Consider the following 26,329-nt stretch of genomic DNA (forward strand, 5'->3'; position numbering starts at 1 on the left):
GTTGTCCGAGTTAGACCGTGGCAGCCAATCAGAGCATCTTCTGGTATCTTGGCAAATTCAGTGGTAGTAAGCCAGCGGTTCTCAACCTGTGGGTCGCGACCCCTTTGGGGACGGTGTGGGTGAACGACTCTTTCACACGGGTCCCCCAATTCATACCAGTAGCTAAATTACAGTTATGAACTAGCAACTAAAAGAATTTTATGGCTGGGGTGGGGGGTGGGGGCTCACCACAACGTGAGGAACTGCATTAAAGGGTCGGGGCATTGGGAAGGTGGAGAGCCACTGTGGTAAGTCTTTGGGAAACAACATACCATTTCTCTTTGCTTCTTTTTGTTTTAATTCATCTGCTCCAGGATAACAGAAATAATGCTTGTCATTTAGCAAAGGACTATGCTTCCTAATCTTTGTTTATTAAACAGAGCAGGCATCAGAAATTCCTTTGATTTAGTTGAGACAAGAAATTGGCTAGCTTCGGCGCCTTAACTTTTGTCATGTGTACCCTTGTGCTGTGATGAAGTTGCGGAGGCTTCTCGTTACTTCACTCTGGTTACTGGGGAGGAGGGGAAGGGAAGCTCCTCGACAACCCAGATTCCCAGCTTCGACAGAAATGCCCGAGCTGTCACCTCTTTCTTCTCGACCGCCTTTGCTTCTGCTTTGAGCTTGACTAGGACTGTATGTGCTCGGCTTAGAAAGAAGCCGGTGATGCTTAGTTGTTTGAAGGTGAAACTCAGTCTGGAGCCTGGAGAAATGACAAGACGGAGACATTTTATGTTTATCTGCCCATGGTGGCTAGAGGAAATAAAACAAAATCCTCAAATGTGAACATACTCCTGTGTATGTACATTCACACAGTACAAGGAAAACATTGTGTCTCTTTTAATTTATTCCAGACTTGGAATAGAAGCTTGTAAGAATGAATCGGGATCAAGAACAAGATGCCTGCCTGTTTAATGTGCCATTTTACACGTGTGATGGGAACACCAGTGCTTGTTTGTGTTCAAAGAGCCAGTTAGACCTACCTCCTAATTACCTGTTCTGTTTGGGTACCTTCTTGGTCACTCTTGCTCTCAACTTGCTTGCACATGCTTTTATTATCGTTGCTGTGCACAAATTTGCCCCACGAACAAGGGGCAGTATATAGTGAATTTAGACTTTTGTGTAAATTCCCTATCATTTATTAGAGCATCTCCTCTCCCTCCCATAGCTATTTCTATTCACTGTTCACAGACCGGCAGGTCTCTGTTGCATTTTTCTTCTTTTTTCATCAATTGCCCCTCTCAGGAGCCCTGGTGCACAGTGATTAAAGTGCTCAGTGGTTCACCGACAGGTCGACAGGTTGAACTCACCCACAGCTGTGGGCGAAAGACGAGGGTGCTGCTGCCGTATCGAGTCACAGCCAGTTGTACGCTGTCCTTTAGAGTCACTATGAGTTGGAATCGACTTGATGACTGAATTTTAGTCCCCCCACCCCTCTCCGCCATGCAAGTAACATGCAGCATAAATTTGTTTGAGACCCAGAGATGTATAGTTTCTCTGGCTTCATTTCTAAGGCATGGAAAGCAAATGCCCCCTCAGGGTGCCCATCATCAATCTGTGGGATTCTCAGCCTTGCACTGTATTTGAATTATGACGAAGTGCACATATGACATCCATCGCTCCCTTTTGGGTACATCTTATTGTTAGTAGTAGATATGCCATACAGTTTTTGGAGCACATGATCATTAATGTTCAAAGATTAGATTTCTAATGACACTCATTAGAATAGGCAATCATAATGAAAACTTAAAACGAAAAATAGACTTAGCATCAGAATCGACTTCCAATCAAGCCATTGGCTTGTCACCACATCAAGCATCAGGAATCACCTGTATAAAGATCACTTTGCTGTGTGTTCACCTGTGTTAATCCTTTGTACTGTAGGGGACAAGTAAAAAGCCTACTGTGACTATCCCACTTAGATGACATCTACCTGGAAGAGGGAGTCATTTTCTGAATCAGTAGCCTGTCTCTTTTCAGGCGTTATGCTTCATTTGGATTTATTATTTCATTGGTGATATTGTTTGCTGCAATTTGGTTAGGCTACACTCCACATCCCTATTTGGATATTGTCTCATGAAGTAGATAATCTGGGTCACTGATAGTAATCATAATAATGGTTTCTAGAAAGCCCACTGGCAGCAATACACCCATGACCTTTGACCTCCCCACCTGGATTATTTTTCCCAAAGATGACATCTGCCAGCTGATACTGAGTCACAAGTTAAAAGAGTAAGCTAGTCTACCCTTTTGGTAAACAACATGAAACAGATCTGCTTTTGCAAAGAAATGACAGCTGGATATGTACACAGAACTGAGCCCTTGCAAACTAAATTTAGAGAGCTGGAAGTTTGTTTTGTTTTTCCCAAGGAAGTTTTCAATGTGAACGTAAGTATCTGAATCATGAACGTCGGGAGGTTCATGTTTTTAAGACTTATGTCTTTGTACCAGAGGTAGAAAAGTACGACGAGAACCTCCATGAGAAGACAGCTGAGCAAAGTGGAACACCCATCCGCTACTACTTTGAAAATCTCAAAATCAGCATCCCCCAGATCAAGCTGAGCGTGTTCACCTCCAACAAGCTGCCCTTGGACCTCAAGGTGAGCTGAGCCCTGCGAAGATGTCAAAGCCGCTTTGCCTTGTCTGCCCAGTATTGTCATTTGTGGATGGTATTTTGCCGGGCTTTCTTTTTCAGAAGGCTTGTTGACTCATAGAGGAGCCTTGGTGGTGCCTTGGTTAAACTCTTGGCAGCTAATTGAAAGATTGACTGTTTGAACCTAGCAGCACCACCTGTGAAGAAACATGAAGTTGTTTGTTCCAGTAAAGTTTTAGCACCTGACAAGCCTCATGGAGCTGTTCTACTCTGTCCTATAGTGTTGCTGTGAGTCAGGCAGGTTTTATTGACTCCTCTATATTTCTTTTTCTTAAAAATCATTTTATTGAGGGTTTATATAACTCTTACCACAATCCATACTTACATCAATTGTGTAAGGCACATTTGAACATTCATTGCCCTCATCATTCTCAAAACATTTGCTCTCCACTTAAGCTCATGGCATCAGCTCCTCATTTTTTCCCCCTCGCTCCCCCCTCCCCCTTCCCCATGAACCCTTGCTAATTCATAAATTATTGTTTTGTCTTATCTTACACTGTCCGATGTCTCCTTTCACCCACTTTTCTGTTGTCCGTCCCCCAGGGAGGAGGTTATATGTAGACCCTGTAATTGGTTCCCCCTTTCTACCCCACCTTCCCTCCACCCTCCTGGTATCGTCATTCTCACCACTGGTCCTGAAGGGACCATCCACCCAGGATTCCCTGTGTTTCCAGTTCCTATTTGTGCCAGTGTACATCCTCTGATCTAGCCAGATTTGTAAGGTAGAATTAGGATCATGATAGGGGTCAGGGGCGGGGGGCAGCATTTATGAACTAGAGGGAAGTTGTATGTTTCATCGTTGCTATACTGCACCCTGACTGGCTCGTTTCTTCCCTGCGACCCTTCTGTAAGGGGATGTCCAATTGCCTACAGATGGGCGTTGTGTCCCCACTCCGTACTCCCCCTCATTCACAATGATAGGATTTTTTTGTTCTTTGATGCCTGATACCCGATCCCTTCAACACCTTGTGATCACACAGGCTGGTGTGCTTCTTCCATGTGAACTTTGTTACTTCTGAGCTAGATGGCCACGTGTTTACCTTCAAGCCTTTAAGACCCCAGACACTCTATCTTTTGATAGCCGGGCACCATCAACTTTCTTCACATTTACTTATGCACCCATTTGTCTTCAGCAATTGTATAGGGGAGGTGAACACACAATGATAGGATATTTTGTTTGTTGATGCCTAATAATTGATCCCTTTGGCACCTCGTGTTCACACAGGTTGGTGTGCTTCTTACATGTGGGCTTTGTTGATTCTGCGCCAGATGGATGCTTGTTCACCTATATTTCTTTTTCTTTTATTCCTTAAGTATGACTTTGGTAGAGGTTGAGGACTCACAGGAGAGAGTAAGTGCAGCAAAGAGCAGACAACCCATCTTCTCCTGGCTTATTTCACAGGGAAAAAAGCTTGCTTTCCTAGATGTGCCCTCAGCTAGAAGAGAAAAAGTAAAGCAAGACAACTTCATATATTTTGCCCAAGGCTGCCTGGCTGCCCTCCCAGCTTTCTCTTCCTCTCTGGGTGTGTCCTTGTGGATCACTTCCTCAGGATGGAGTAGGAACATCCATCATCTTACTGTTGTATGCTTGGCAGATGCAGCCTAAACATCAGTAGCAATTTTCAGCTGTAAAATATACTTTAAGTAAAGGCATGAGCCTGGGATGCAAATCCAAGTCTGCTTAACTTTATAGTCTATATTTTTTCACTAGACTCTCCTGCCAGCCAGAGTATAAAGAATCAGAATGTTTGAGCCACAAAAAATCTCTCACAATACCCTTGCTTGATGAGCAAGAAAACGATAGTTCAAAATGTTTTGCTACTCAAGCCATTGTAGTCTGATAGTGAGAGGAACGGGGGTGGAATCCAGGTGATTGTAGAAAGTCTGCCTCCCCTCCCTGCCCAAAGCTTGCGCCCACTGGTTATGGTTCTTTCCTCCCCTCCCCACTGTTTCCCAAATGGTCTTTCAGAGCAAGAACAGAGCAGAGAGATGGTGTAAGTAACTGATAGACCTGGAGTTGTAACCCCGGGTGCCAGGAAGGAGACAGTGAAACAGTGTGGTGGGGGCAGGGTGCACTGCGCACACATGCTTCATCTGTAGAGGGCAGCCACTGCTCAGCTCCAGCCCCTACTGTCGTGGGGGAAGCCAGGGCTACCAGAATGGCCTTTTTTTAAAAAAAAAAATGAGAGAGAGAAGCCGGAAATCTGGATTTTAATGTGGAATCTCCTGGTTTTCAAATGTTGGCGATGCATTCTGGGGTTGGTTTTTTTTTTGTATGTTTTTTTTTTGTCATTGTTGTTTCTTTTAAACCTTGGGGCCCTAACTAAACCCATGTGTGGACCTCATGGCCCAGACTCTGCCAACTTCTAAAATAGACTTCTAAGTAATGAGACAGCAATTTGGTCAACCTCTGATCACAAGGGGAAGTACAAGAGAAGTGGGGAGATGGTGGTCGGCCCCACAGCTCAGGGGTGTGCTGGCCAAGACCAGGGAGCAGTGATTCCCCGACCCCCACACCACAGGCAGCCTCCTGAGAGCAGTTACTGGGGGCCCTACCCCATTCACCACTGGCTGGCTGCTTAATTTGCTTTAATTTCATGTTTCCCAGGAGACTGAAGATACTTATAATTAGCAGGGGAGTGGGGGAAAACCATGGGAAAACCACCATCTTCCTAATATCCCCAAGTAGCCACTTGACTCTGCTGACCCTCTGGAATGGGCTTGTTTGATAAAGTAGATTTCTCCCAGATCACTTGGCCCTCACCCAGCAAACCAATGTTAAGCATTTCCTGAGAGCAGAGAACTTCTCTTTCTTTTAAACCATCTTACTGAAAACACAGATACCTAGCTATTCTTTTCTGATTGCTCCCAGCCGAAAACTTTCCCCAGATCCATAAACAGTATGATTTTCTGTAGGTAAAGTAGCTTGGAGCCCTGGGTTCTGTGGTATTGATGCATGAACGTGTACTCCGTATATAGTCAACTGCAGATTATTTAAGTTGAGTGCTTCATCTGCACTGTACATTTTCACGGCGTTTTCCAAATGATTGTTAAACAACGTAAGTGGAGCAGCCCTGTTCCAAGGTGTATGTGTGTACGTGGGCCAGTGGTGGGGGTCATGCCCAGTGATCACAGTGAGTCAAGGTTTCAGGCAGGGCATTGAGAAGCAGGATTTCAGAGTTAAATTCTCAACCAGTGAAAGCCACCGTTTTACTGTGTCTCGGCTACTCCTAGTGGAGCCTGGGACTCATAAGAAAATGGCCTTTATTCAGAGTTTTCTAGCAGTGATCTCCTTTTCTTAGGAGGGACAGTATACTCTTTTCAGTACATATGTCATCGCTAAAAATATGTGCTTCAGAACTAGAGTCCTCTCCCTGAACAAACTCACCAAGGTTTGACCCAAGGTAACTAGGATGTTTCTGGGACTGAAGGAATAATTAACCTGGGCTTTCCTGACTGCTGGCCAGAGGGAGGCTGAAAAAGCCTCAAAGAGTAAATTGTGTTCATCTACTCAGTGTCGTCCAGGAGGACTCAGAGCATCTTCACACCTCTCTCCATTGGATTCCTTACTCGGGGATGGCCGAAGCAGGAGTTGCTGGTTCCATTTTGCAAAAGCAGAGACCAAAGTACAGCCTCACCTGGTCCCCATCTTCTCCATTATGCTCCCAAGTGTATATGTTAGTTTGCACAGAAATATAATATATTTTTTTTTTAAGATCAGAGAAACCAGGAGCCCTAAAAAGGTTTTGCAAGGTGGCCTACAGCAGTGCTTTCCCATTTAAGACACCGGGGTATTACAAAAGAAGGGCTTTAATTGAGCAATCTAGTTTGGAAGAAAACCCACATTTTAATGGTCAGAGAACGAGAACTAGAGCGAGGGTGGGGGTGGAGGGGAGTTTCAAACAAAGACACTATTTAAAAAGCCTAAAACTGTCTTCTGAAAGGCTTGAAATAATTTGTTGGGAAACTTCAGACCCTTTACTTTTTTCCTCCCCTCCCTAAATAAAAACCAGATTTGTTAAAAGGAAAAAAGGTCCAGTATTGTTAATTGTATTTCAGAAAGTGCTAGAGAGGGAAATAGCCTTGTAGTTTTAAACACTGTCCCGAGAGGGAAATGGGCAAATAGCCTGCTTCACTAAACAGTCACTATGTACCATAAATAAACCCTCAAAGAATGAATTCCAGACAGTTTTGTTTAATGCAGGATCAACTAAGAGAGGAAAGGACATGGCCCAGGGAGTAGCTTGTGACCTGAGACCTTATGGCAGAGGACAGGTATTCCTCCTTTCAACCTTCTGTTTTCAGGAGGCCCCAATCGTTTTTGTCTGGGGAGGTAGAAATAGACAGCTTCCTATTTTTATTAGAAACCCATGAACACAGCCTTGCTTTCTCCAGAACCCATTTTATTACAGGAAATGGTGTGCTACTTAAGTAAGTAAGCATCCACTTTGTTCACTACTGTATTTGATGACGTCGTTTTGTCGCTGTAAGAAAATGCCCTTTTGGAGCCCTCCTCCTCCTCCTCGCTTGCACTTTGACCTGAAGGTGGCAGAATAATTCACACCCACAGAGCTGCATCTCAGCACTTTCCATCCCAGGAGGACCGAGCAGTAAATGACCAGGCCAAGCGACTTTTTACTTCAGGGTCAGAGCAAGCCTGTCAGTCATCTAGAGAGGGGGGTAGTGCCAATCCTGAAGGTCTTGACAACTTTGCAGTGGTTTCAAAGTCTGGGGTTCTCGAAATGTGTCTTTGGTTGCATTGAGGAAGTTGGGGCAAACCTTTTTATCACAATCATTTGTTTTGGTCTCATTCCCTCTTCTTTGAGATTAAAATAATTCTCAAGAGTTGTATCAGTATTCAAGTTTCCTAGCATGTTGACTAAGTTCAGGCAAAGCAGTGTGGCCACCATGAAGTCAGGCAAAGAAAGCCTGCTCACATCACTGTCAGTCATCGTGAGCTGTGAGGCATGTGTGAAGGACCAGCAGAAAGTGTTTCAGGAGAAATAATAGAATCCTTCCTTCTGGCTTGTATGTTTTCCACCTAATAAGTAGTTGATAATGCAAAAATGACCATGTTTAAGTCTTAAATCTACTTAATATCTCATGAGTTGGTCTTAGATCGTCCTGTTAGTTTTTCTCATGTTGTGTTATTTTAAAAATATGAGTGTTGTATTAACCAGAGTATGCTCTTCAGTCTCTTACATGTATTCTTATGAAGTTAGTTAGTAGCAATGACTTCCCAAAGCACCAGACCTATCATATGTACTTGAATATAAGCCGGCCCGAGTATAAGCCAAGGTACCTAATTATTACCTGGGAAACCAGAAAAACGGATTGACTCGAGTATAAGCCTAGGGTGGAAAATGCAGAAGCTATTGGTGAGTTACAATAATCAAAACAAATGAAAATAAAATTACTAAAAATTGAGATATCAGTGGGGTAATGTATTTAAATATTTATTTTAAATAAAAAACATAAATAAAAGGACAAGTCATTTAACATTAGTAAACCAGCACAGTAAGTAGAAAATAGGTCCAACAAAAGCAATAAGGTATCAACAATGATACCTTAAGAGTACTATTCCCTGAGCTCAATCAGCAACCAAGCTAAAATGTAAAGAGTTAAAATCCTTCAAAACTGGATTCCTCGTCATCATTCGTATCCCAATGCAGAGCTTTAGCTGGTGTGAGGTCATCATAAGACGCTGTCCTCACTGAGATCGCCGTCATCACCATCACTGCTGTCATTTTCATACAAAGCGCAGTCTTCACTGCCATCCAGAGCATTACTAACACTACATTTCTGGAAGGCACGTTGCACCATGTCTTCTGGAATGTCTCCCCATGCATCTCGAACCCACTTTGCTATTAACTCTAGGTCAGGCTTCATGAGATTTCCTCCTTTTGTTAGTCGGGCTTGACCAGATGACATTCATGCCACATCCTTCGCACACGGTCTTTAAAAGGCTTATTCAAAGATACACGTCATAGGACGGCTCTGATTGGTTAGATGTGAGTAAACAAACATTCAAAGTCCTGCAGTGTCAGCGGTCGCTGGCCCGTTACCTCAGGGGGCCCCAGCAAGATGTATAACCGAACCCCAGTTTTCCAGCACATCTTTTTTGTGCTGAGAATCTCGGCTTACACGTGAGTATATACGGTAGTTTTCCTATTATCTAGAGCTCTCTGCCATAGTCTGGCTTCCCTATTCTGCTTTCCTGGTTCACAGTTTTCTGTTTGTGTCTCCTGTGTCTTCTTTTATTCTGCCTTTTTTCCCCTCCAATTTATAGGCTTAAGGATTATGCTATTTTCCTCGGAAAATAATTAATTTTCCTATTATTTTTATTAAAATGCTATATTAATTAATATATCTATTTTCTCTCAGGTTGTTGAAGTTATGATCCTGTCTCATTTTAGAAGTTCTTTATATATTTACTTTTTTCATAAGTTGCCATTTTTATTTTTTGTATGCTTTTATACATCATAGAAAGGCTTTTTATTATTATATTGTCTGTTTGCATTGGAATCACAGAATAGTTTTCCTCATTCAATGGTTGTAGAATATTGTATCTATGTTTTCTTCTATTTTATTATTTCATTTTAATTAAGCTTACTCTTATTCTAAAAGAATTTAAGGTTGCCTCTGAAAATCCCTGCAATTTCTTTTTAAATAGATGAGAAGACAGACTAGAATGATATTAAATTGCATCTGAAATTCTAATATATAATGAAGGTGTTTAAATTCAGTGGAGGTTATATAGACTTTTTTGATGAATACTGTTAGACTAACTAGATAGCCATACGGAAAGTTATAAAATCAGATTCATTCTTTCTACCCCACTTAAGAATGAACTCCAATTATATCTGAGATTTACTGACACTTTAAAATGAAAAAAATATTTTCACATTTAAAAGGGAAGAATATTTGGCATGCTCGTTAAAAAACCTTGAACTTCAATCATGTTAAATGAAAACATAATCAGAAAATAGACCATATCTAGCAATGCAGGCAGTCTCAAACAGACCAGTTGGGAACTAACTGTAAGGAAAGCTAGATAGGGGGAAGAAAGAACAATCTTCTAGAAGGTACTGAAAAATTGCCAAGACAGCTAGGCCTCCAGGGGGTAAGATTTATGAGAAGAGGGGAATTGGATAGGTTAAGCCCAGCATTTTATCTTCTGCGTTTATTCTGAGGTAGTTGTAATCTGTAAGGGTTTGGGGAAAAGGGAAAGACCCAGGCAAAAAGCACCTGCAATAAAGGAAATCTAAGTAAAGCGCTGACAGCCTCTTGGGGCTGGCTAAGCAAACGTTAGACCATTCTCAGAAGAGCTGAGACTCGAGAGGCTAATGTCTCACTGAGAATGGCTTTGCAAAGGAGGGACCCCAAGAGTGTGAGCTGCTTTTTTTCTTTAGAATTTTATCAATTTCTAAGGGGACCATTCTCAGAGAACCTAAGCAAAGAATAACAATCAAGAAGTTGAAGGGACAAAGGCAACTTATAGCACTCTTGTGGGTAAAGTGAAGGAATGGCTTTGGTTTACACTTGAGGCAACTGATGGACTACACTAGACATGACCAAGACCCAATTGGACCAGGTCCCAAAGACACAGAAGCCTTGTCTTGAAAAAAGCCCAACCTCAGTGACCTAAGGTATGGTGCTCTTAATTTAATTACCTGCCAAAAATGAAAAGCTCCTCGAAGGTCTCTGTAATTTTTCATGCCGTGTCTCATTCAGTCACAAATGACCAGACTGACTGAGAGAAAGGAACAAGAGAAAAAATAGCTACTAGAGATAGACCTACATGTAATCCAGATGTTGGCATTATCAGAAGCAGGATATAAAATCAGTTCATATAGCATGTTTAAGAAATTTGCCATAAAAGTAGGTATTTTCTTAAACTTTATTATATTGGGGACTCTTACAGCTCTTATTACAATCCATACATGTATACATTTTGTCAAACACATCTGTACATATGTTGTTATCATCTTTTTCAAAACATTTTGTTTCTACTTGAGTCCCTGGCATCGGCTTAAAACTAATCAACTATAGAGGAAAATTGTAGACCTTTTCTTCATGAAGGAAACATTTCAAGTAAATCAAATACAACAGTGTATAAGGATACTTTAATCCCAAATTGGGTTTATTCCAGGAATGTAAGGTTAATTTAATATTTGCAGGTCTGTTGTGTGGTCTTCTTGTGTTAAACTGACAGACTAATTCTAAAATTTACATGGTGATTAAAAGTGCAGGGTAGCTAATGTGATTTTGAAGAAAAAGAGCAAAGTGGGAGAGCTTCTTCGATCAGATTCCAATGCTTATTTTAAAGGTACGGTAAATAGTGAGGCAGGGCGTCTGCTCCATAAAGAGTTACAGACTTGGAAACTAACAGGGACAGGTCTGCCCTATCCTGTAGGGTCGCTATAAGTCAACATCGACACCATGGCAGTAAGCTTGTTTTTTTCTGGTTTAGATAAATATTGATATACAAGAACGTAATGACTCACAAACTTCGTGTTGGTTCTGAGAAGTGACACACAACAGAGAACCCCTTAATTATCTCATTTTTATAAAATTCAAAACTAGGCATGCTCGTGCATGGTGTCAGAAGTCAGGATAGTAGTTATCTTTAGGGAAAAAGGAGCAGACGGTGCCTGGGAGCGGAACCGAAGGCTCCCACACAGCAATGTTAGGTAGCTCAGCACGTCAGTGTTCCGTTCTCCTGTACACAGGAGCACTGTGAGTGAGAACCTGCCCAGCAGCACCTAACAACTGTGGTGAGTGGGAGTAGGCATGGGGAACGAGAATGGGCGCTGTCCCAAGGTGGTCTCTTCTGATCGAGGGGGGGTGTTACATGGCTATGTGTACTTCGGGGGAAAAAATTGTCACTCTGTACATTTGATTCATATGCTTTTCTGTGCATGTGGTATACTTCATAAAAATAAAATATAACAAGCACACAGATAGAATGTGAGCCAGGAGGAATTATGCTGTGAAACTAACTTTTTTTCTGTGTGGTAGATGTGCTATAGGTATATCATTTTAATCTCTTTTTTTATAAAACCTTTATAATTATAATCACAATCCTTATTTATAAATATCAAAACATTGACTCTCATTGGCAAATTAATGTCACTTTTAGCCCAGGAAGGCCACAATATGGCTAAACATGTCACTTATTTCCTTCCTTAATTAGGCTCTAAAAAGCACCTTAGGATTCCCTTTGATTCGGTTTGAAGATGCTGTGATAAATCTGGATCCATTTACTCGGGTGCATCCCTATGAGACCAAGGAGTTCATCATCAATGATATCCTCAAACATTTCCAGGAGGTGAGCTTTGTAGACGAACTTCGTGGCTAGAGCATAAACAGAATGAGCTTGTTGTCGTAATTTGAGAATTTTGATTACTAAGACATTACAGTTGAGAGCCCAGTTAAACATTTCAGCTCTGTTTGTTGAGCTCAGGGTCAAGTCACATCCCATGAAGCCCATAAACATGATGAAAATCCTGAAACAGTGCGTTTGACTTATGAGCTGTTAGTCTTATTCCTCAGAACTTGCTTCACAGATTAGTCACAACCGTTAATAGTTTAATTGATGCTTTAATGATAACACAATATACTGTGAACTTTTTATTTACCAGGCATGGGCCTGCTTTCAACAACCACATCAGTGTTCTTAGAGCCTATGAGATTCTGCCCTGGAGTTGAACTTTGGAACATTTTTCTCTCAGGCTTGCATTCTCCCATCTGTATTTATTATTCAGACTAGAAAAAAAAAACCCACAAAATAAAACCGTAATCTTCGATGAATAGATAATTCAGAGTGATATGAAATTTCGTGGCTGTCAGTGTTACTCTTCCTCCTCCTTCCTTCCCCCTCCTTTTCTCACCCTTAACTGGTGATGTCCCACCTAACTGTCAGGAGCGTGATGCAGCAGATGTCTCTGGAATGGCGTGATGGGGAGCTACAAATCCACCTCTCTTCTTTTTCAGTGATATCTGCGGCTGATTGCGTCTCTATTTATAGGAAGGATGGACAGGAAGCTATGTGTGCACTAGTAAATGTTTGTAAAGAATAGTCCTTGGTTCTTAGCCCTTTTTATTAGAAATGGTTTGGGAGAGTACTGGGAGGAGTTTGGGTGAAGGTTGTCAAAGGGAAGATGGTTTTGCAATTGCAGAGAATTTTGCAGAGGAGCCTGGTTGTGCAGTGGGTAAGCACTGGCGGCTCATCGGCAGGTTGGAATGAACACACTAGCTCCTCTTCCGGGGAAAGATGGGGCGGGTCTGCCTCCGTAACCATTACAGCCTCGGAGACCCTGTGAGGCACCCTCTATCCTAGGTAGTGACTATGAGTCAACATTGACTTGGTGGCAGTGGGTTTGGTTTGGGGGAAGTATTCAAAGGTGATTGTCAGTGTTGCTGAGAATGGAGGAGAAGACTGATCGCCAATGCTTCTACCTGGGCCTGGCCAGCAGATCCAAACAGGTGCTGACTGTCTTCTCTCTCACTTTCATTTGACAGGAACTCCTCAGCCAGGCAGCTCGGATCTTGGGATCAGTGGATTTTCTTGGTAATCCCATGGGGCTCTTGAATGATGTTTCGGAAGGGGTTACTGGACTGATAAAGTATGGAAATGTTGGAGGCCTTATCAGAAATGTTACACATGGTGTTTCAAACTCTGCTGCCAAGGTAAGGAAATAGAGGGACAGTTCTACTACAATTGACTTCACAAGTTCTCTACTTCATTGTAAGTTCTTTTTTTGTTTGGTAAGTTCTTTTATATGAATAAGTTGTAAGGAATTACATTTTATAGCCTTTCATTCAGCGCACAAAGGCCCTGCTTGCCCACTGAGAACCTATTACCAGGTCTGGTGGGGTCTCCCATCCTCTTCATTTCCACGGTGGTAGTCCAGGCTCTGATATCTCTTACCCTGGTCACCATGCACATCGTTACACCTGCACACCTCTACCGGAATGAACTCGATGTTTACAAGATAGCACATGAGTATGCCTTCTCTTGCCTGAAATCTACCAGCCATTCCCCACAGTCTGGAGGAAGAAGGCCAAACGGAATGTGACCTCCTATAGGGAAGCAGCCCTGTGCAAGTAGACTCACAGTGGGGTGATCCACAGGTCTCTTGCTGCATTTGGAGAGCATCGTGTTAGTCTGTAATTTCATTTCCTGGCAGGAGCTGGTTTTATTTGTGAGGTTTAAAAAGATGAAAGAGTCAGTTGAAGGATAATTGGTATTTGCTTCATAGTCAAAGCCCCTGGAGAGCTCTGCTTTCCTCCCCTTCCTTCCTCTCAACTCAGACGTGCCTTACAGCAAGTGACTTCTTTGCTTTGGAGAGTCTGTTGTCAGATCTGAGGTGCACTTGTAACTGTGAGTCAGGACGAAGGGAAAGCATCTTTACCAGAGACCCTTTTATGATGCTTCAAAGTGAACCAGAACTTAGATTCAACTAATGTTTCTATTTTGCCTGTTACTCTTATTAAGCAGTGGTAGAAATCCAAGAATTTATTCCTGTTTCTAAACTATCTGGTAGAGATGACAAGTCTTTAGTCAGTGCAGTGTCTTCAGTGAACTTTGCTGCTGGTTGGTTTGAGGTTCATAATAGCGCTCACCTTTCGAGACTGGGTGACAGATAAGTGACTCAAAGCATCACTGGTGGGAGAGGGCGGTATAAATCCCTCCTCTTCCTGCTGCTGCTGTCAGACTTGATGTAAACAGGTGCACTTCACATTTATAGTTCACATAATTTCAAATCTTTACTAAATTTTACTTATTGACATTAAATGTAACATAGGAGTGACTCCTCTGTTTTACAAGGTTTTTCTTGGTTTTTACACCCCGAGTTCTCATTTCATTGGAAAGGCAAATGTGCCGAAAGACATTTCTCAACCTGGAATACAAACACACCTACTTTGTCGAATTATTTTAAGAATAAAAAGAGATGTGACATTATGAAGACTCTGAAAATTACAGATTGAACAAAGGGCCTTTACTTTGACCGTTATATTTGCCTCGATGTAAAATGTCCATACTTCAGTTGCCAGGAACCATTGTTGCTCTGGAAATGAAAGACGGTACTGTATAGGCAACAGAGAAGGAAGAGCTGCAGCACAGATATCAGGAGACTCAGACTCCCTCTGGATCACCCTGGTCATGATGGCTCCTCTAGTTAACCTCTTGGATGAGGCTAAAGAGATGGTTAAGGTGCCCCATGGCTTATCAATTGGCCAGATCTTGTGTGGGTTTCTCAAAGTTTCCCTGAAACATCCTGAAGAAGAGGACTACCCTTTCATGGCCATTTTGAAAGTCTCATTTGTTTCCTGGTTTTCTGTTTTCCTCTGGAAACTGTTAGAAAGAAAGGGCTTAATGCTTCTCTCTCTCTCTGTCTCTCTCTCTCTCTCTCTCTCTCTCTCTCTCTCTCTCTCTCTCTCTCTCTCTCTCTCTCACACACACACACACACACTCACTCACTCACTCACACACTCACTCACTCACTCACTCACTCACTCTATAAAGACCTGATAATTCATATCACTGGATGGTATGCCCTCTGTGGTCGATACATTTCCGTAAGTGACTGTTTTCCAAAGGAAGCCTGGTTACACAGTAGTAAACTCTCAGCTGCTAACTTTAGTTTAACCCATCAACCCCTCCATGGGAGAAAAGTCCTGGTAGTCTAGGGAAACTTAGAGGACAGTTTTAATCTGCCATAGTGGATCACTCTTGAGTTGGAACGGTCTCCCGGGTAGTAGGTATTTGGGAGTGTAGGCCCTTTAGAGTGTTACTCCTGGTGTGTGGAGTGTAAGCTAATCAGTGTTGGGAGTCACAGGCTGCTACCAATGGGAATTACTGTGTAATTTACATGTGTTATGAAAATTAGTCTATAGGTATTTAAGATGAGCAAGAAAAGCAACTTGAAACCCCCACTTCACTCTGGAAATGGTAGCTGACAAAGCTGGGTCTGTAAACTAAATACCCATTCAGGTCACTTAGGATTGTGCATGTGTGTAGTTGGGCTAAAGAGCTCCATTTTCTTGTAGTTTTGTGGGCTGAAATCAGACCTTTTATGTTGCCTCGGGAGAATGTTTTGTTGGCTTTTCTGTGTACACAAGAGAAGTTTAAGGAAGTGCAGATGACCACAATAACCAACCGTTGGCCTGTGCGAAGTATCCAGTAACCAGTGATTACAGGATGGGTCAGAGAAGGTGACAGCAGAAGTGCACCTCGAGGCACCAGTGACCAGCCTAGGCTTCGACTTTGGTTCAGAGAGCTTTGGGTGGGATAGGGAGGCTCCATCAGCTTCTTGAAATGAATCAATGTATTGTGGGCATGGGTATAGTTTCTGGGACAAGGGGTGAAAGTTTTTGAGCTCTAAGAGTCACCCCCGCAAAACTGGAAACCACTGCTGTAGGGATACTGTACACTGAGAGGAGCTTGAGGTTAGTAGTCAGAGTACCTGGTTCTAATTCCTGCACTACCTTTAAATAAATACTCTTTTCTCCTGTTGATGATGAAGGGTGTTTTTGCTTGTTTATTCTGTTTCACTCCCTGAAAAGGTGATGGTAATTCCCTTTGCCTCCTGACTTGAGAGGCAAAAGAGATGAAGTTTGTGAAAACCCAGTGAGAAGTAAAGCACGAATTCATCCTGTCACATGTGTGGGCAGATTCTGTGAATTAATTACGGCATATTTTAAATTCAGGTCTGTTGTCATAATCTCTCCTGGAGTTTCTGTTTTCTTTTTTTTTTTTATATACCTATTATTTATTTAATATTGGCCTCAAGGGAATAGAAGTGGGAAATATCTCACACCTTTTCCCCCTCTTCTTGTCTCTTGCCAAAATAAAACAAACATGCAAAAATAAAATCCCTTACAACATAGTCAGTTATAGTGATGCTAAAGGATAGCGTAGAACTGCTCATAGGGTCTCCAGGGCTGTAAATCTTTACAGGACTAGACGGCCACATAATGTCACTACAGTGTGACTGCTGGCTTCGAACTGCTGAATTTTCGATGAGCAGCCAGCCACGAGCTTGTTGTCCTTTATCCCCCGAAATCAGTGTATGGATTGCAAGTCTAAGATGACTTGAGTTAGAAATTCGCCAAATTGAGAGCATCTATCCCATGATTGCCGTGCCTTGGCAGAACGACTCTGATCCCATTCCCGAGACAGTGGCTCCCGGAGCTCTTCTAGAAAGGTGTTTCTAAAAGAGGGCAGCATTTCAGAATTCAAAACCTTGTCAGTGGAACAGCTTTCTCTTGGCAGCATGAATGACAGAACTTGTACTCTTTCCTTGACTGTGTCTTAGGCAAACTCTGCAAGGCCCTCTGGCCTCTTTCACACTCGGCTTTGAGGAGACCGCCTCTTGAACCAATTTCCTTTCTATGTAGCCCCTAATTTCTCTTATCTCCTGGTTATTATGTGGTATTTTCATATACTTAGAGAAATTATATAGCTGTTCTCAAAATAATAGACCGAACCTGACACACTGCCATCAAGTTGATTCTTGCTCATAGTAACCCTTTAGAACAGAGTAGAACTACCCCAAGGGGTGAATCTTTATGAAAGAAGATTGCCTTCTCTTCCTTCCATGCAGCAACTTCTGGATTTGACTCAGCTTTCCATTAGTAGTCCCTTAGCCCAACCAGGGCTCATTAAAAGACTAAGTTCTTTTCAAACTAAGAAAACCCACCTTTATTGATAATGAGTCTGCTCTCTTCCAGTTCCTGTAGCACCTCAATGTTAGTTATGCACAGCTGTCACAACTTATGCAAAGGAGAGGGCCACACTTGATCACCACTCATAGAGTCTGTATATCCCTTTCATCGTCTTTTGATCCTTCCTGCGTCACTCAGCTTTCTACCTGTAGAATCCTTCCATGCTGCAACGCGAGGCTTGCATTTTTCTCTTCTTTTAGCTTGAGAAATGCCAAGTATTTACTTACCTCTTGGTTTTCTAGCTCCAGGTTTTGCACATTTAATTATAATACTTTGCTTTGTGTTCTCAAGCCTCTCTTTGAAATCTTCTGTTCAGCTCTTCTTTTTTTTTTTTTTTTTAAAGATTTTATTGGGGACTCTTACAGCTCTTATCACAATCCCTCCATCCATCCTTGTGTTAAGCACATTTGCACATATGTTCCTCTATCATCATTTTCAAAACATTTTCTTTCTACTTGAGTCCTTGGTATCAGCTCATCTTCCCTGCCTCCCCCTTCCCCCTCCCTCCTCCTGCCCTCCCTCCCTTGATAATCCTTGATAATTTATAAATTATTATTTTTTTCATGTCTTACACCAACTACTCTCTGCCTTCATCCACTTTTATGTTGTTCGTCCCCCAGGCAGGGAGTTATATATTGATTGTTGTGATCGGTTCCTCCTTTCTCCCTCCCCCTCGCCCCCCGCAATTTCCCTGTTCAGTTCTTTTAATTTATCATTTCTTCCTTTCACTTTAGCTACTCTTACCCAAGAGTAAGTTTCAGAGTTTCCTTGGACACTCATTTAGGTCTTCTTAATGACCTTCTGATTTCTTCATGCATGATGTCCGGGATGACACTCACTGCTCTTCTGGTCATCAGTGCTCAGTGTGTCCAGTCTGTTCAGAAGAACTATCAGGCAGAATGTTCTTTGGAAGTGAATAAGAGACGTGCTGATTAGGAAGGAGCAGCAGAGAAGAGCATCATGCTTTGTAAAATAGAAGTTCAGCAGAAAAAAGGACGGCCCTCAGTGCAGTGGATTGACACAGCGACTGCAACAGTGGGCTCAAACATGGCAATGACTGTGGATGGGCCACATTCAGGGAGTGCTGTATCCTGTGGTTTATGAGTCACTGTGAGTTGGACCTGACTGAATGGTACCGCACTACTGCAATAATGGAATGCTCTTCTCTGTCCTGTTTCCCGTCTGCCTTTTGTGTCTTTTACTCTGTTGGTATAGAATGATTTAAATCCTACGTGCCTTTTTGATGCCAGATAAGTTTTGGCTCGTGTTTACGAATACGCATATCTTAATAATTTTTCAATATTTTAGCTGAAATTATTTTCATCAAGATCAATTGTTCTTGGAAATTTTGATTTGTTACTTGTTATTTGCCCCATATTAACTTTGCTGATAACTATTACATCTTACATGGTTCTTTACTCCTTTTTCTTTTACCAAGCCACAGACAGTTCCCAGGTCAAATTCTTAAATATTTTGTTTTGTTCCCAGTTCAAAAACTTAAACATTTTTGGAAGAAACGATGATTCTTCTGTTAGTTTTCAGTTAATGTCATACCCTATAACTTTAATGATTATTTCATTATTTTACCAGACTTATCTTTGTTATAAATTTATTTTTTTAAATGCTTAGTATTCTATTATTTCTTAGCATCACTCAGGCAAGGGTATAGGCAGAGTGTCAACATTACGGAGCATGTATTGATTTGTGTACGATACACACCAAGTACCTGCTGTGTTGTCAAGCCCTGTGGTCAACCTTGTACATGCATTATCTCAGGGTTGCAAATCAAGAAATTAGAAAAGTGACATTTTCAAGGCCACCCTACCACAAGTGGTAAGGGTGGACTTGACATTTTTGCATAACTAATTCTAAAGCCCATCTAAAATATGATGAGTTTCCTTTGTGTGTGTAAAGCTTTATTTCAGGCACTGCAGAGAATTTTTAAAAATGAAATACTGCGAGCTCTTACTAGAAGCTCATTGCTTGACATCAAACGGGGAAGAACCTCAGTGAGCTGGATCAACACAGTGACAGAGACAACGAGTCTAAATATGTCAATGATTGTGCGGATGATGTAGGACCAGGTGGTGTTTTACACGATTGGACGTGGGGTTGCTTTGGGTCATCGCTGACTGGACCATATCTAACAACAACATTATTTGGTGTCACTTTTTTAGCCCTCGGTAATGGTGGTCGTGGTCATTCGTGTATTAGTTTCAGTCACAGCCATCTCCACCTCCATTATAGACATTGCTTTCAAGTGTGGTTTTCATCATGTGATCCAATTGCATCATCAAATAACCAAGCCAGTAGATAGAATCGGCCTTATCATGAACCCCAATATATGTCCACATGAAGAAATGGAGGCCCAGGGAGGTTAGGCAACTTGCTCACAGTCGGCTCTTTTGTAACAGTGGGTGCCAGGACCTGACCCTTCTGTACTAGCCTCCACCTTCTCTATTGTAGTTCCATTTTTGAGACATCACTAACTACTGTGTTGATTCTAGGTAGTTCCTCTCTCTATTAAAAACAAAAACAACAAGGGGGAAAAAAAATTCCGTGAGGATTCCCCCTTACCCCATTTGGTGTCCGAGTGAATCTTGATAGCTTTTAGGGACACCATCTGCAGAGGAATTCAAGCTAGAGGAAGAGAATGAAAGACCGAGACCGAAGGCGTTTGCGGTAACGAGCGAGAGACTCGTTTGGACAGTGCCGTGGAAGCCCTAGCTGAGACTGTGGATAATATTCTCTTCCATTTCTTTGGCCTCCCTTTGGGACAGCAGTGTGTGAGTAAGCACTTCCCTTCCAAGACCCCCTGTCAGCAGCCTTTTGTGCCCAGGAAACCAGATCTGAGCCACAGCCCCTATCCAATGGAAGCTGACGTCCCCTGTCCCTGTCCCTGCACCCAGAACTGTTCAGCCAGCCCTGCCATTCGCCACCCTCCTGTCATGCAGACCAGGCCATGACCTTGTTGAGGGCAGAGAGGTCCGCCTGCCTTTTGTTTAAGAAACAGCATTTGTTTGTGTGTGTTTTACAGTGTATTTATAAGGTTGCCGCAAGACTAAAAGCACTGTTTATTCAAGGCGAAAGTTTTATCTTCACACAAAAGAATGCATGAGTGAGTGCCTGCTTGAATTCTAGAGGGGAAAAAGCAATTTATAGCTCGTATCTGTTTTTGTCATTATGTATGACTGTTCCGTTTTATAGTTGAACTGATTATCCCCATAATAGCTTTTCCATGTACCTTTAAGAAAGTAATAGGTGGATGCCTTCTTACAAGCACTGGGATTTTAGTGTGTTTCAGTTTGCACACAACTTTAGGCCAAATAAAACTCACTTCAGACAGTGATCTACCCCTTGGAGAATGTAGGTTTTCAATTTTCAAAAAGACTTTGATCCTAAATAAGTCACCCAAGGGATTTGCTTTCCAGCCAAAAGGAGGCATCTCCAAGTTGTTGAATATGGTGACATGACCCAAATGCTTGGCTCCAATTTTAGTGTATTTTCCTCAAATCACCTGGAACATCACAACAATTCTTTTGGATCTCTTTTGTGAGAGGCGAATTATTAATGCTAAATGACCCATCAACAACCCGTTCCTAACTTGAGCAGATCTCAAGGTTGGGCCAGGTGAGTGGAACTGAGGACTCTCCCTCTTCACCCTAAGCAAGCAGCCCCATTGCCAGAAGTGAAGCTTGAGAGGAGGCTGAACTTACTTTCCTTTCTTCATAGTATTGTTAAAAATCAGGTCCCCAGCATCTCATGTTTCAGAGGAGTTCACTGTGTCTTCTAAAACGGCAGTGGATGTGGTGGGAAAGTATGTCCACTTGTTAAATTGAAAAGACAGAATAGATTTGTATCCCCCAAAGAATCGTGGTTTTCGACTCTTGTGTAAACAAGGTTGCTAAAGGAACCATGCATTTCAGCTGTTGTCGGTTGGTTGGCTGCCCCCTGGGCTGAGTTGGTACATCCCTTTCCTGCATTTCAGTATTGGGCCTTCCTTGAAAAAGATGAGATGAACCATCATCCATTTTTATAAACATCTGAAGCACAAATCTCATTTTAGTTGTTGGTGGGGAAAGGCCAAGAAGACGCTGGTGAGAAGGTCTTCTCTATTTTCCCGTAGTTCTTTCTCCCCTGTCGTTATCTTTCTAAATCTCTCCCTTTTTTGAAGAGACGCTAAGTCTAAGTGTTGTCTGGAAGGAAGAGGGCGTTCTTTGGTTATGTGAGCAATATAGCCACCATCTGAGTAACTACTGTGTGTCACGTGCTAGGCTAGGAACTTGACACAGACCATCTTGTCGCAGTCTAAGGAAGCATCATTCCCATTTTACAAACGAGGAAAATTAACTTGTCCTAGGGTTCTTGGTCAGTGTTGGAGCCGGTCGCTCTTCCGGAAGTGATTGACGTGGGGATCTGGCTGATTCTAAGGCCTGTATTTTTTTCTTTCACACCTGCAGCTCTCAGATGTTGAAAGACAAGCCATTGGAAACATCGTCATTTAAGGATAAGAACCAAGCTGTTTCCCCTCCATTCTGAACTTTTATTCCTCTTTGGTGGGCCTTGAGATTTTCCACCAGTAATCCAGTAATTTCTAGGTTTTCTGAACCAATCCTTATGACAGAGATTCCCTAATCTAGTATAAAAAGGCTAAAATGAGAGAAAAGGATTGAAAAGGTTTTCTTTATCTAAAAAGAAAATGCGTGCTTCAAAAGCCTTTGCCCAAACTGACTATACTTTCCCAGACGCCTGATGTGCATCATCAAGGTCAATCCAGATTCATACAAAGACTTAGCATCTGTTCTCCTGTCTGGTAAGGGTGGACCAGACAGCTTGGGGAGGTTCAGTGTGTTAACAACAATTTTCACACTTTAACCATTAGCTATCTTCTTGTAAGTGTATGCATGCATTTGTTATTTCTTGAAGCCATTTCTGAACTTTATACATTCCTAAGCCATGATAATGCCACTGTAAAAAGAATGATACTTGGTTTCCAGCACACAATATATAAAATTAGGAGTTGACCTTCCCACTATCAATTAACCCCAGAAAATAAACAAATTCTTGTCAATAGCTCATTTCTTTCCTTGATCTCTTCCTACTTGGTTTATAAATAGCATCTTAAGATTTTGTAGAGGGGGGAGGGAGCCAGGTCAGTGTAAGATAGGAAGCTAATCATAGTAATTTATCAAGGGGTCACAATGGTGGGCGTAGGGAGGGAGGGAAAAAAGAGCTGACACCAAGGCCTCAATAGAAAGTAAAGTATATAGAAAAGAACGGTGGCAACATATGTACAAACATGCTTGATACAATTGATGTATGGATTGTTATAAGAGCTGTAAGAGCCCCAATAAAATGATCTTTAAATAAGAAATGAAAAGATTTTATAGAATTACAGACACACACATGCCGAGTATCACTCGCAGATTGGCTGTCAGATGCTTAGTAATACAGTTACTCAAGAAGTCAAGTGGACAATGTTGGGGGTGGTATATTGTTTCCAAAATTTGGGGGATAGTTCAGTTGACCTGTTTTATTGTTTACTTCTTAGACAACAACCCAATCCAAACCCACTGCCATTGAGGCAAGTCTGACTCATAGAGACCCTATAGAGCAGGGATCCTCAACCTTTGGGTTGAGAACCCCTTTCACAGGGGTCACCCAGTTCATAACAGTAGCAAAATTACAGTTATGAAGTGGCAACGAAAATAATTTTGTGGTTGGGTGGTCACCACCACATGAACTGGTATTAAAGGGTCGCCACATGAGGAAGGTTGAGAACCACTGCTCTAAAGAGTTTCCAAGCATGTAAGTCTTCATGGGAGCAGGTGTTAACCCAATAGTGCCACCAGGGCTCCCTAATTTCTTAGAGGGAAAGAGAAAAAAGATTAGTGTAAATCATCTCTTAGTAGAATAATACCCCTTCGACTATACATTGGTGTTCCTTTTTAGTGTTGACAAAGCATTTATTTATGACTATTACCTTTCCTCTATACTTGAAACCATCCCTCACTCCCAACAAGTTGATTTCAACTCACAGTGACCCTGTATGACAGAGTAGATTCCAAGAGCCTCATCTGTCTCCTGCAGAATGGCTAGTGAGTTTGAACCACCGACTTTGTGGTTAGCAGCCTACCACACAACCAGCATGCCACCAGGGCTCCCCACTGAAAACAAGTAGGTGTTATTATTGTTAGTACTACCATTTTGCAGATGAAGAAACTGAGGCACAGTGGAAGTCAATGACTTACCTGAGATGGTCAGGTACAAATTTATCACTTGGCTTTTCTTGCTAGTTCTTGAGTTCTAGAACATTACTGGGAAGTACCTCTTGGATCTCATCAGATGCCATAGAGACTGATTTCTCCTCCAATGCCAGTTATCTCCCATCAGTGCTGTTGAGGAGCTGTGTTCACTCGTCCTTGCTGGCAGTGGAAGGCTGTGCCAGGAACAGGTGGAGAAAAACATATCTTTCTCTTGTAGAGATTTATTGAGTCCTTCATTAACCATGGAACTGTTTTTGGAGTATATTTGGGAATCATTTGGGAGCTCACCAAAAAACAATGTGTAGTGGGAAAAGCCCTTAGGGCAGATTGTTTTTGGTATGAAGGATGATAGAGGATATGTTACAAAATTACATTAATTTTATGTGATGTGGGGTGGCAGGTACGGAGGTAAAATCCTTCATAAGACAAACTACAGGATAAAAAGAAAGATACTAGCCGAAGGGGTGTAAGAGTCTGTCTGGTTTTCTTGAGTTTCCTCATAGCCAGACGATGGCTGGTCCAGCCCATCTCGTAGGAGAGGTCATCAGGGAAGACCTTCCTCTCCATCTCCAGAGGGGTGACTTACTTAAAGGCACAGCTGCTCAGTAAATAATGGCAAAGACCTCATGCTTGCTCTTCAAGCAGGCAGGTGGGAGTACAGTGTTTTCTTGTCTACTAAACACCACTAGGGGTAACCCTCCTGCCCCCGCCCCATCCCATAGAACTTTAATTCCCCAAAGAGGAAAGGTCTTTTCCATAAAACAAGGAAAATTCCTAGTTAGACACATGAGAGCATGCAATGGAAACATAGAGGGGGGAAACGATACTGACCTTTCATATCCAATTTCTCCTCTTCTGCTGCGTTGGGAGCTTCTTGGGTACTGACCTGGGTCTAAGGAAGCCAGGCATGTATGATTGGAGCAGGCCCAGGCCTGGTTTATGGTATCTGGAAGACTTGGGAAACCATTATGAGGAAAGGAGGGAAAACCCAGTCCTTTTAAAATCTGATGCATTAAAATGATATGTATGGGAAATATCTGTTTGCTTTATGAGAGAAAAATGTTTCGGTAAACATTTCCTGCAAGCTGTTGAGTTTATAGCATGACATTGGTTTGAAAGCAGCATGGAGATTATGCAGAACACAGCTCCAAAAATGGCCCAGTGTTTCAAAACAGGACACTGTGGTTAGAAATTCTTTTCTCTGTACTGGTAATGTGAAAATTAACAAGGATTATGTCAAAATTGGTTGTAATAGAAGTACTAATTGCTCCTTGGAGCCCGGTTACCGTTTGACCCTCACAAACTTTTACTTTAAAGAGTAGCTGTGTTATTATCCCCATTTGACAGGTGGGAAAAAATGAGTTACAGTGAAGGTAACTGACTTCTGGAGAGCCAAAGCGGCAATGTGTGAAAGGGGGCGGGCACCTGGGCTCCTTTACAATCTCAGGCTCTGAGTTGCTCCTCTTGTAAAGACCTTTCTTCTCTTGGGGAATTAAAGTGCTTTCCTTTCACCTTGCAACATTCCTAAGGGGCCCCAGGGCAGGTGTGAGAATCACTTCCTTTTTCATCTTGAGAAATTAACTCTCAGGTTGAATGGTTTGCTATTTATTTATTTAATAAATCCTTTTATTGGCAGCTCTTACAGCTCTCATAACAATCCATTCATCCATTGTATCAAGTACACTTGTACATATGTTGCCATCATCATTTAAAAAATCATTTTATTAGGGGTTCATACAACTCTTATTACAATCCATCCATCCATCCATCCATTGTGTCAAGCACATTTGTACATTTGTTGTCATCATCATTCTCAAAACATTTTCTTTCTACTTGAGCCCTTGGTATCAGGTCCTCATTTTTCCCCTTCCCTCTCCCACCCTCCCTCTCTCATGAACCTGTGATCATTTATAAATTGTTATTTTTTCATGTCTTATACTGTCCAATAGTCATTTTGAAAATATTTTCTTTCTACTTGAGTCCTTGATATCAGCTCCTCTTTTCCCCCCTCCCTTTCCCACCCTCATAAACCCTTGATAAATTACAAATTATTTTTATTTTCATATCCTACACCATCCACTGTCTCCCTTCACCCATGTTTCTGTTGTTTGTCCCTCTGGGGAGAGAGGTGTTATATGTCATACGCCAATCATTGCTATCAGTTTCCCTTTACTACCCCTTCTCCCATCCTTCCTCTACCCTCATGGTATCACTGTTCCCATTGCTTTTCCTGAGAGGTCTATCTGTCCTGGATGCTGTGTGTCAAGAGCGCTTATCTGTACCAGTGTGCATTCTCCAGTCTAGCCGCATTTGTAAAGTAGAACTGGGGTCATGATAGTGGGGCGGGGATTGGGGAGGTTGCAGAGAGGAAGCATTAAAGAATTAGAGGAATGTTGTGCTGTACTGCACCCTGGCTGACTCATCCCTCCTTTGTGACTCTTCTGTGAGGGTATGTCCAGTTGTCTAAAGGTGAACTTTTGGGTCTGCATACCAATCCCCCTCGTTCACATCGATATGATTATTTGTTTGGGGTCTTCTGATACCTGATCCACAGGCTGGTGTGCTTCTTCCACATGGGCTCTGTTGCTTTCCTGCTGGATGGCTGCTTGTTTAACTTCAAACCTTAAGACCCCAGACCTTA

General features: G+C 42.1%; 1 protein-coding gene and 1 long non-coding RNA gene across 4 annotated transcripts in view; one reads left to right on the forward strand and one right to left on the reverse strand.

Moving 5' to 3' along the window:
* Positions 1-26,329, forward strand: part of VPS13D (vacuolar protein sorting 13 homolog D) — a 270,781-nt gene that overhangs the window by 154,588 nt on the left and 89,864 nt on the right. For all 3 annotated transcript variants that reach the window (XM_075550922.1, XM_075550923.1, XM_075550924.1), the window contains exons 62-64: positions 2,488-2,636; positions 11,886-12,020; positions 13,214-13,381. In XM_075550922.1, the coding sequence (XP_075407037.1) occupies positions 2,488-2,636; positions 11,886-12,020; positions 13,214-13,381 (452 nt within the window). The remainder of the gene's footprint in view (positions 1-2,487; positions 2,637-11,885; positions 12,021-13,213; positions 13,382-26,329) is intronic.
* On the reverse strand, positions 206-24,646 carry LOC142449406 (uncharacterized). The gene is made up of 3 exons (XR_012784601.1): positions 24,520-24,646; positions 23,674-23,861; positions 206-739 (listed from the first exon to the last, which is right to left on the reverse strand). It is a non-coding gene; the product is annotated as an uncharacterized LOC142449406 (long non-coding RNA).

Source organism: Tenrec ecaudatus, chromosome 1 (genome assembly GCF_050624435.1).
Source record: "Tenrec ecaudatus isolate mTenEca1 chromosome 1, mTenEca1.hap1, whole genome shotgun sequence".
Classification (NCBI taxonomy): domain Eukaryota; kingdom Metazoa; phylum Chordata; class Mammalia; order Afrosoricida; family Tenrecidae; genus Tenrec; species Tenrec ecaudatus.